This window comes from Triticum aestivum, chromosome 5A (genome assembly GCF_018294505.1).
Source record: "Triticum aestivum cultivar Chinese Spring chromosome 5A, IWGSC CS RefSeq v2.1, whole genome shotgun sequence".
Lineage (NCBI taxonomy): Eukaryota > Viridiplantae > Streptophyta > Magnoliopsida > Poales > Poaceae > Triticum > Triticum aestivum.
This window is the reverse complement of record NC_057806.1, coordinates 455,371,122-455,382,150: the sequence shown is the minus strand read 5'-3', so window position 1 is coordinate 455,382,150 and position 11,029 is coordinate 455,371,122. Positions and strand designations below refer to the sequence as shown.

Here is an 11,029-nt window from a genome sequence, read left to right as displayed (position 1 = left end):
GTGTAGTGCATCAGCTCAGCCAACACAGACCAGCAAACATCAGGGAAAAATTGTTTCCCTAATGCAGCCAATCTATGCGCATGCAACCAAACTACTTGCAGAACATAGTTTTTTAGCCTCCATTTGCTTAGCTAGGCCTAGTTGAGTCTATACCTGGCCACGGGCAGCCCGGCCCGGATGGCCAGACCCGAAAAAAGCCCGACCCGACCTTGCCCATGTGCCGGGCCTAGGCCTAGATTTTGAGCCCAATGGTCGGGCCGGACTGGGCCTAGGCCCATAGTATTTGCAGTTTAAGGAAGAGGCCCGACCCGAGGCCCGATGGGTTTTTTTGCATGATGGATCGGGCTTGGGCTTGATTTTTAGGCCTGACGGCTAGGCCAGGCCATGCTCGGGCCTAGGTTTTTGTGTCAGGCTTTGGTAGGCCCGGCCTGGCCCAACAATTTTTTGCATGATGGGTCGGGCTTGGGCTTGATTTTTAGGCCCGACGGCCGGGCCGGGCCAGACTCGGGCCTAGATTTCTGTGTCGGGCTTTGGTAGGCCCGCCCTGGTCCGACGGTTTTTTTTTCATGATGGGCTGGCATGGGCTTCATTTTTAGGCCCGACGACCGGGCCGGGCCAGGCCAGGCTCGATCCTAGGTTTATGTGTCGGGCTTTGGTAGGCCTGGCCTGGCCCGACGTTTTTTTTGCAAGATGGGTCGGGCTTGGACTTGATTTTTAGACCCAACGACTGGGTTGGGCCAGGCTCGGGCCAAGGTTTCTGTGTCGGGTTTGGTAGGCCCGGCCTGGCCCAACGGGTTTTTTGCATGATGGGTCGGCATGGGCTTGATTTTTAGGCTCAACGGCCGGGCCAGGCTCGGGCCTAGGTTTCTCTGTCAGGCTTTGGTAGGCCCGGCCTGGCCCAACGGGTTTTTTGCATGATGGGCCGGGCTTGATTTTAGGCCCGACGGCCGGGCCGGGCTAGGCTCAGACCTAGGTTTCTGTGTTAGGCTTTGGGAGTCCCGGCCTGGCCCGAAGGGTTTTTTGCATGATGGGTCGGACTTGATTTTTAGGCTCGACGACCGGGCCAGGCTCGAGCCGAGGTTTCTATGTCGGGCTTTGATAGGCCCGGCCTGGCCCGACGGATTGCCAGGTATAGTTGAGTCACACATTCAAAGGGGCAGAAAAATGATGCGTGCAACCAAACATGCCCCAGGTAGATTTAAAGGCGCTTATATGAGTGGGCTGCTATTTAAAACTTTGTTTCTTCGAGATCTCTTTTTTAGAAAAACAGGGATCCTCCCGGGTTCCATTAAAAAATGAAACCCCGGACTTGCAAAAACTGGTTTCCAGGTTTGTTTCGCTTGCCCCTCTCACTCCAAGAGGGGGAGCGGAAGCCGAATGTCGAAACTAAGATTAAAAACGAGTTCGCATAAGCATGGCCCACTCTCAAGGTCGTTGCACATTTGGAAGATCAAGGTTCCTTTGCGTATTAATTTTTTTATGTGGTTTGTCCACAAGAAAGTAATATTTACAAAAGACAACTTAATTAAAAGGCGATGGGTAGGAAGTTCAAGATGTTGTTTTTGTGATCATGATGAAACAATACAACACTTATTTCTTAATTGCCCACTTGCCAAGCTACTTTGGAGAACGATTCATATAGCTTTCAACATTAATCCTCCAGTTGATATTGTGTCATTGTTTGGGACGTTGTTAGCTGGGGTTGAACAGATTACTGTAGCCCGTATTCGGATTGGAATATGTGCACTATTATGAGCTATATGGAATTGCAGGAATGATATGATTTTTAACGGACAACACACTTTAACTTTCTTGCAGGTTATCTTCAGGGCTATAGCGTGGATCCGTACGTGGTCCTTACTCACTCCTATGGACTCCAGGGAGTCTTTGATTACTGGGTGCAACCAATGGGAGATGGTGGCTCGGGTTATATTCAACCGGTGGCGCTCGCATAACAGGATAGGAGTCTAGGGAGCTTATCCTTTTTATTACCGTATCGGTTGCCTTTGTCAGCATGTAATTTTCCTTTTCCACCTTGTTATGCTCTGTTTGCGAGCTGTAAGACCTTTTTGACGATACTTTCTGAATTTTTAATAATATGGCTGCATGCATCTTCATGATGCAGAGGCCGGGGGTATGCCTCCATTTAAAAACAAAAAAGATAACAGCTTTTCCACGCAGGGAAAACAGCTCCTAACTCTTCTACCCAACCTCTAAGCCACTGCTACGATCTCCTGCAGCGATTTTCTTGCCTTCAGGGGGGGGGGGGGGGGGGGCGTTGTCTTTGGTTGAGGCGCCCAGCTGGCCATCATCTATGTCCCCCCCTCATCGTGTGCCCTGTGTGTTCATCTGTCAGCAGCTGTACCTCTCCTCCGCTTAGCCAGCTGCTCTAGCTACAGTTTCAGATACTCCTCCCATTTCATAAAGTATACGACCAGGTTTAACAACGGATACCCAATATTCGGGGGACCCCTTTCCCGAGCTGGTCAAGCAGAGTGGCTTCGACATATGTTTATTTCTTCAAATGGCTGCTATTTGAAAGTTGTACATCATTTTCGTTAATGTTGTTTACCGACTATGACTTGGTGCTCTCCCATCGGTCACCTGTCCTCATGCACACCTGTACAAGAGTCCCCGTACAGCAACTGAAATGAATGCCATACAAAAAATGTGAATCATCGGGTTTTCAATAAATTTAAGAAATGGTTTTGAAACCCACATACTTGCTATGATGATTTCCAGCCATACACCGTTCTCAATGAGGACTTTGTAAACTCATTTACCAAGAAGGGCGATGTCTTTAATTTCAAGATCTTGGATTTCAAGACCCCCTAACTTTTAGGTCGGCATAACACACTCCACCTAGCTAGTCGATATTTCTTCGATTCATTATCACACCGCCAAAAAAAAATCCGATCTTAATATATATATAAAAAAAACAGCTGGATTTGAAGGTGCTTATATGAGTGGCCTGCTATTTGAAAGTTGTACATCCCTTTTCGTTTATGTTGCTTGCCGACTATGACTTGACTTGGTGCTCTCCCATCAGTCACTTGTCCTCATGCCCACCTGTACAAGAGTCCCCGTACAGCAACTGAAATGAATGCTTACTGCTTATTTCCTTGACTTGGGTGATTTTTTGTCAAAAAAGTCCCTCGCATCAACAAATGAAATCCTGACTAGCTGCCGTCCTAGCTGCAATCAACATTCAGGCAGTACTTTGTCGCCACCACATCTGTTGTTCTGTCCTGCTATGCCTAAGGACATCGTCCTATACGGAACCGCCTCGTGTCACCTGTACACATGGCACTATGACGGTATGATGTACATGTACGTGGCCACACCTCCGCCCACTTTCTACTTCTACGTACGTCCCATGTACGCATTGCGTTGCATGCACTCACGGCGATGCCACGTTTCCACAGAGGCAGCTCGCTGATTTTGCACTTGTCCCTTCGTCTCGGGCTGACCCAAGCATTTCGCTCTCAGGGCCGATCGATCGTCGACGGCAAAGAAGATCTCCGCGCCTCGTAATCTTTGATCCGTCCCATGGCTCCGAAAGCTACGTCAAACCGCCAACAGAAACGTTGGTTTGCGTTTGAGTGCTTCCCCCACGCCCCATCTTCCATCTACGTCAAGTGTCGACGCATATTGTTCGAGGCTTTGTGTTCTTGGGCTTCTGGTCGGCACGGCGCTCACGCACACTCGGCGTCATCGAGTCGAGTGGGTGCGAGGTTGGACTTGGCGGTTGCTTCAAGAAGGCACCGCACCGGCGAGGGCACGATGGAGGCGGAGTAGCTAGTGCTGGCGGCTTGGGCCGGTGGACGCATGCATGATCTGACGCTGCCGCGGCAACTGAAAACCCACACACATACATTGATACATACGCGCCCGCGTGTGCATTTGTGGTCAAGACGGCCGGTTTATCTCAGCGGCGACGTTTCACCCGAAAAGAGCACACACGCACACCGTTTTGGTTGGTGCCCCGGGTCAAGAAACCTTGTGGATTAAACAACAAGCTGTGGTTGTAGCTGTATAGCTGATCACTGATGACGTACTGACGATGCGGTTCCAGTCCTTCATTATCGTCGACGGATACACTGAATCAAAGACTTGGGAAAAGAGAGAGGGTGAAATATGGCGCCTGCTTTGAGAAAAGTTATGACCATGACACATGTGTGCTATCACGAGGAGGCTATCTGCGCAAAGATGTGTGTTTGGGGTATTTTGTGTACGTCACTCAGCGGATTACGACTATTTTCATCTGGCTTTTCATAATTAACAGGACAATTATCTTCTGTTTAATTAATGGGCGAGGCAAATTTTTTGCCTCCGTTCAAAAAAATCTATTCATCACTAGCTTGTTTCTTAATTGGCCAAAAGCAAGTTTCTGTGTAGACCCACGACAACATCGGCATATGGGCGACGATCTCTCCTTAAATACTTACCATGGAGGGCTGTGGTTTATGTTTGATCCCGTGCTTTTTATTGTAGGCAGGTTTGGTCCCAGCAATAGGTTAGTGTTTGAAGCTGAAAAATATGTATGTCATGAAGGGAAAAATTGCCATCGAAACTTTTTCTATTAAGTCAATGTCTTTTGCTTCAATGTTTGCCGGCTTTCTAATGAAATTGTGGTTTAAGTGCATCCAATAATGCAGATGCCAGGATCACCGCCTTCTTCAAAACGAAAAAGAATTGTGTGTGTGTGTGGGGGGGGGGGGGGGGGGGGGGCATTAGATCATAATCCAATATAGAAACATCCTAAGTAACTTTATTTCTTTTCCGCTCCTACGTTTGCCACCGCACTCCACACTTACTCAAACCAACCTTGGAGTGTGTCCGCCATCAGATCAAGCAATTCTTCTAAACTCTAGCTCCAACTAGGTAGCACCCTTACGTTCTAACCCTTAAATGCTTGGCCTTTGTTTATTTTTCCCTCACTTTCCCTAGGCGACACATCACAGACATTTTTGTTTGAATGAGCGCCCACCTCTACTTTTTGTTTTGTAGCGAAAATGCATATTGAGCCCACTTTTAAATTAATGAAGTCATCAACCTACTAGGATACAACAGTCGTGAAGTAGGAGCCCCACCATTGTCGAGGTCAACACAAAGTCGACCAGGGGTTTCCTACAATCCACAAGTCATGTCGGCATACCCTCGAAGCCTTCCAGATCCGGAACCACATAGTTACATGATGTAGATCGAGCAAGGGAGGACGAACATCGAGGATGGCGGCACCAAATCAGATCTGAGGGAGCCGCTGGAGCAACCCATGATGTCTAAGCTCCACGCTCTAATATTTCCCACATGGTCGCCACCCACTCAAATAGGTCAACGTCGCCTTCACAACTAAGGCCGCCACTCTGTCTTCCGGAGCTCCCTGTGATGGAACAGGGCATCATGTCCTCATTACCACCTTCACCAGAAGCAATGTGGCGAACCGACGCGTTCCTTTGGGTGGTGGCGGGGAAGGGAGAAAGGGGAGGCGGGATAGAGCGGCTAGGGTTTGGTCGCCAACGAGAGCAACATGAGAGACGAGTCGACCAGGTGGGAGCAGTCTTCATCATGTTTCTAGATCGCTTATTCTTGGTACTGGATACACATCGCCAGTCATGAAGAAGATGGAGCACAAGAGAGAAGCAATTTTTGGTGGGATAAAATAAGGAAATCTTATTGAGTCAACGTCCCTTGAGCGTGGTTTTTTGAGGGAACACTCTCCCGTATGTTTGACCATGCTTTCGAATCTTAAAGGGATGACATGTGGCAATTCCTATGGACACACCATTCGCTCCCATGCACCCTCTCGAGGGGGTGACACAACCAGTACCTCCCATACAACATCCTGAGCGAACGACCCCATGTGTATCATGATACTTCCCTATGATATAGCATGACAACTACTAAAAGCATGTATGGCAACTTCTCTGCGTATCATGGCAATTCGCCATGGTGCAACATGGCAATTCCTGGATATGTGGGGAACTTCCCTTTCTCTTAGCCCACCACTTCTTTCTACTACAGAATGGCAAATTCCGAAAACACATGACAATTTTCTTCGTTGTTGTATGACAATTCTTTCGACTATAGAATAAAAGGGCAGACCGATGCATGTAGCTCCCATTTGCGCAGGGTCCGGAGATGGGTCTGACCACTTTGGGTCTATTGTATGTAGCCTTCTCTATATTTCTGCAAGAGGCTGTTTCCAGGACTTGAACCTCTGACCTCATTGTCACAAGGCAGCAGCTTTACCACTACGCCAAGGCTCCTCTTTTTTTCTACTATAGCATGGCATTGATTTTTTTTCTTGGCAATAACAAATTTCTCTGTTATATTGTGAAATATCTCTGTTATAGCATATGACAATTCCATTGTGTTAAAAACATGACAAATTCCAGAAATGTTCCCTGAGAGTTTTTTTGGAGGGAAAGCTCTCTTGTGACCCCGTTAGCTCGAACAAGTCTCCCGGAAACAACGATCGTTCGCGACAGAGACCCCAGGGAGGACACGTTCTCTCCCTACTGGAGTCCTATAAAAATTATATGATTGCATCCAAATTGAGAAAAAACTTAAAAGAAACTTGGTCAATTTCTAGTACACTGTCGAGCTCGAATATTTGGTTCTTACTTAGCCTTGAACCCAAAGGATTATAAACCCTCCATCTAGCTACGGACCTCGGATACAATCGAGAGCCTACTCTCCTTTTAAGTTGCGGGGCGCCTGTCATGCGCGTCCACATCCATCCCCGCTCAGCCCAAGAAAAACCCATCCGCCGGCCACCGCGACAAGATCCCCCATTTATACGCAGAGCTCGCTCGTTCCTCGCCAGAGATCACATACACAAGTAACCAGCGCCGATCGCATGAGCGTTGCACAAGCAACTGCACCAGATCGATCGATCCCTTGCAGTTGGCTGGAGCAATGCCTTGCTTGGCGCACGACCGCCACCCCAGCCCCAGGCCCCCGGCCGCTAACCACTGCAAGTCCCTCTCCTGCCTCATCCGGGAGACCTACGCGCACTGCCATGTCCCCTGCATCGGGATCGCCGGCGCCGGGTGGAGCTCCGGCGACGACAGCGACGACGACGATGATGACATGCTCGACACGAAACAGGTAGCGGCAGAGCATGCTACAGTCATGTTCTTGATCGATTTACTTGGGGAGGTCATGAGTAACAGCAGAGTGATATGTCTTGCGTTGATGGTGCAGGTGATACTCAACGAGATTAGGAACCGGCAGCTGAGGAAGGAGTCGAGGTGCAGCGTGGACTCGGCGGCCCTGTCGGGCGCCTTCATCTGGTTCTTCACCCCGCTCGACCCGAGAAGCGTTCTGGAGAAGGTCTCGAGCCCTGAGAAGCACGTCGTGGCGGGGGAGGAGAAGGGAGAGGCGGAGGCGGGCAGCGACGCCGGCGACGTGGAGAGCGAGGCGTACTTCTCGGTGAAGAGCTTCTTCACCCGCAGCACGAGCCGGGCGGCGACCGTGGCGTCGCTGACGGACATGGACCCGCCGGCGACGTGGGACGGCTTCCGGGACTGCGAGGGGTGGCCGTTCGGGCTGTGCCGCCGCCCCGCCGTGCCGCCGCTGCCCAGCACGCCGGCCGACTCGTGGAAGTGGCGCAAGCAGAGCAGCGGCCGCAGCCTCGCCGCGAGCCCGCGTCCTTCTCACGGTGACAAGATCACAGCGAGTTGAGCGGCGGCGCGGCCATTAACAAGCAAGAACACTATAATTGAGCCGCCCGTGCGTTAGCAGACACGCCGACCTGCTTAGACCGGGGTAGTATTTTTCATGTGCTCATCGGTATTTCGTTTAATAACCTTGCACCAAATACCGGGGAGCACACCAAGATTACGCCCAATCTATATACAGGGTACGAGATGTGTGACGAAGCTGGCAGGTTTTCTGGCGTCTTTGGCGTCGTTGTAGATTCGAGAGAGAGTGCTGTTGTGATTTTGTTCTTCTTCTCCTTGAAGAATTTGTGCGCGTAATTAATCGTAATCCCAGTGACTCAGATGCATGTACATTCTGATATTTCAGAGCTGCATCAATCATGGTATACTTTCACTGTATACAAATATAATATGTTTTGAATATTTCAGTATCGACTATATGTCTACATACAAACTGAAATGAGTGAACCAAACGCACACTAGTCTGTATGCATCTGATTAAGAAAAAAGTTATAACATCCTATGTTTATAAACAGAGGGATGAGTACTTGTTAGTTTAGTTGTGGACCCTAGCATGTTTCAGAACAGCAGAAACGGAAAATGGCAACAACCTTTGTTGCGAATCTGTTTTCCCACTCCTCGTGTTGTTTCTCCTTCCGTGGATATCTTTCTACCCAAGCTGGTTTTTGTTCCACTTGCATGAGGCAAAGAGCTAAAGACAGAATTTTGCAGCACCGAATATATAAAGGCGTGACAAACTAAAGTGAAGCAGGAGCGCACCTACGCACGCACGCACGCACGCACGGCTGGTTAAACGACTTGTCAAATGACATGACACGACCAAAGGGGAAAAGAGAACTGGATGCCAAAGCATTGGTTTGGCATCCACGGCGTCGCTGGGAGGGACCGGGCGAGCACTCCGGCGCTCTTCCCCACTGCGGTCGACATTGTCGACAACGCTGCAGCCTACGGCCATCATGTCTTCGATTGTGATCCGTGATATACTCAGCACCAATTCTGCGCGAATCGATACGGCATTGCACACAATTCAGAGAGCAGATAATGTGTGGGACTATGCATAAGAGCATCTCCAACAGACACCTAAAAAATGCCCCACACATTAAAAACCAATGTTTTTGTGCATCGGAGACAAAAAACATCACTCCAGAAAACTCTGTAAAACAAAGCACGCACACAAAACTTTAGCGCACGGGCTGCTGGGCTGTAAATTTGGGGCGCCAGATTATGAGCGCGGGCTGCTGCACGTAGACCCGCCGAATTGGGCGCCGTGTTTTTATGCATCTGAAAAATCTCTTCATCACTCTCACGTGTAAAAAGACTATTTTGACATTGTAAAAGAACTATACTGCCCTGAGACAAAGCGCGTGTGTTGGAGATGCTCCGAGTCAGAGAGCCGACGGCCACAGCTTTGATGGTGGGAGTACCTGAGGCTTCAGTCAAGGAGTGCTTTAAACGAGTAGGACAGTTGGGGATCAAGCAGCCCTGGTTACCCTGAACTCAAGACTGACATCGCATGGAGTACATCGGCGTTGGCTTCAAAAGATACGGTAATCAACAAACAACATGGGATGATACTTAGATTGGAGGCTTTCAATAAAGTACCTGCTGGGCAATGATGAGCGGCCTTTACTAAGGCTTGCAAATTAAAACGAAAACTTAACTTCAGCGAGGGAAAGGTCACCGATATCTTAATTCCAGATAGTGCTACGTGGTGAGAGGGGCGTGGAACAGGTGCGGCAGACTACGATAGAAGCACGTCCTAGGATGCAGAAACATGAAAATATTGGCAACAGTTTTGCTAAAGCCCTAAGAGCATCTACATCCGTGGACATCATATCCGGCGCCTCAAACACCCGTAGATGTGTTCGGACACGCCTGCGGGCAGTGATCAGACATTTCTCAATTTTTTTCTCTGTATCTGAATATCTCATACTTGAAATCTTAAATCCATACAAACCATATAAAAGAGGAAAACCCTACATACTATGTAGATCAACTAAAACCTACCCTACCCTACTCTTCTTCGGAGATGTCCACGATCTCCGTGCCCGACTCCGGGTACATGAACGGCAACCGCCACTCCGGCTCCTCCGTGTCAGCATTCGCCTCCTACTCCACCTCCAGTTCGGTGAAAAGCGCATAGGTCCCTAATCGTTCTTGTCGGATGAACTGCCGGTTGGCCTTCACATATGCCTCATCCTCGATGGACTCTAGGATGGCGGTCTGCTCCGCCATCTCCGCCACTTGGGTGAGCTCAAACTCCGCCATGGTGTCCTTCATGGCGAAGCCCACAATCGGCTGTGGCTCCTCCTCTAGCTCGGCCGTGTCCTCCTCCATTGAATCTGCCCTCTCCATGGGCTCCGACTGCTGCTTCGGCATCGGCTGTTGCTCCCCCTCCTCCTCCTCTCCGGCTCTAGTGAGTCCGGAGGCAGGCCCGCTGCGATCCGGGCGGTGCATGAAGGAAATATGCCCTAGAGGCAATAATAAAGTTGTTATTTATATTTCCTTATATCATGATAAATGTTTATTATTCATGCAAGAATTGTATTAACCGGAAACTTAGTATATGTGTGAATATATAGACAAACTAAGTGTCACTAGTATGTCTCTACTTGACTAGCTCGTTGAATCAAAGATGGTTAAGTTTCCTAGCCATATACATGAGTTGTCATTTGATTAACGGGATCACATCATTAGAAGAATGATGTGATTGACATGACCAATTCCGTTAGCTTAGCACTTGATCGTTTAGTATGTTGCTATTGCTTTCTTCATGACTTATACATGTTCCTATGACTATGAGATTATTCTGTTTACCGGAGGAACACTTTGTGTGCTACCAAACGTCACAACGTAACTGGGTGATTATAAAGGTGATCTACAGGTGTCTCCGAAGGTACTTGTTGAGTCGGCGTATTTCGAGATTAGGATTTGTCACTCCGATTGTCGGAGAGGTATCTCTGGGCCCACTCGGTAATACACATCACTATAAGCCTTGCAAGCATTGTAACTAATGAGTTAGTTACAGGATGATGTATTACGGAATGAGTAAAGAGACTTGCCGGTAATGAGATTGTCGTGGTTTTGTCACGGCAGATGTCCTTAGTGTCAGGACTTAGTCGCGAGGCCAACACATCTATGTGGTAGCTTGAGAGGGGTTGAGTGGAATGAGAAACGCGGTGTTTTACCCAGGTTCGGCCCCTCACAGTGGAGGTAAAAGCCTACGTCCTGCTTCATTGATATTGATGATGATGATCACGATTACAAGGGAGCTCTATCTCGAGAGATATTGAGTTGTCTGTCTAAACCTAACTTGTCCCCCCCTCTTGGGGCGTCTTGCC

General features: G+C 48.9%; 1 protein-coding gene across 1 annotated transcript; it reads left to right on the top strand.

Moving 5' to 3' along the window:
• The first annotated feature begins 6,693 nt into the window (after positions 1 to 6,693).
• Positions 6,694 to 8,095, top strand: LOC123103969 (uncharacterized). Its single transcript, XM_044525675.1, has 2 exons — positions 6,694 to 7,113; positions 7,210 to 8,095. Exons 1-2 carry the CDS (start codon positions 6,922 to 6,924, stop codon positions 7,687 to 7,689), a joined length of 672 nt encoding a protein of 223 aa, XP_044381610.1. The 5' UTR covers positions 6,694 to 6,921; the 3' UTR covers positions 7,690 to 8,095.
• Positions 8,096 to 11,029: the final 2,934 nt, after the last annotated feature.

Bases quoted from the DNA above. Each gene is read 5' to 3' on its own strand.
- LOC123103969 (XM_044525675.1), top strand. From the start codon at position 6,922: ATGCCTTGCTTGGCGCACGACCGCCACCCCAGCCCCAGGCCCCCGGCC. The intron at 7,114-7,209 runs GTAGCGGCAGAG...TTGATGGTGCAG, and splicing joins ACATGCTCGACACGAAACAG to GTGATACTCAACGAGATTAG.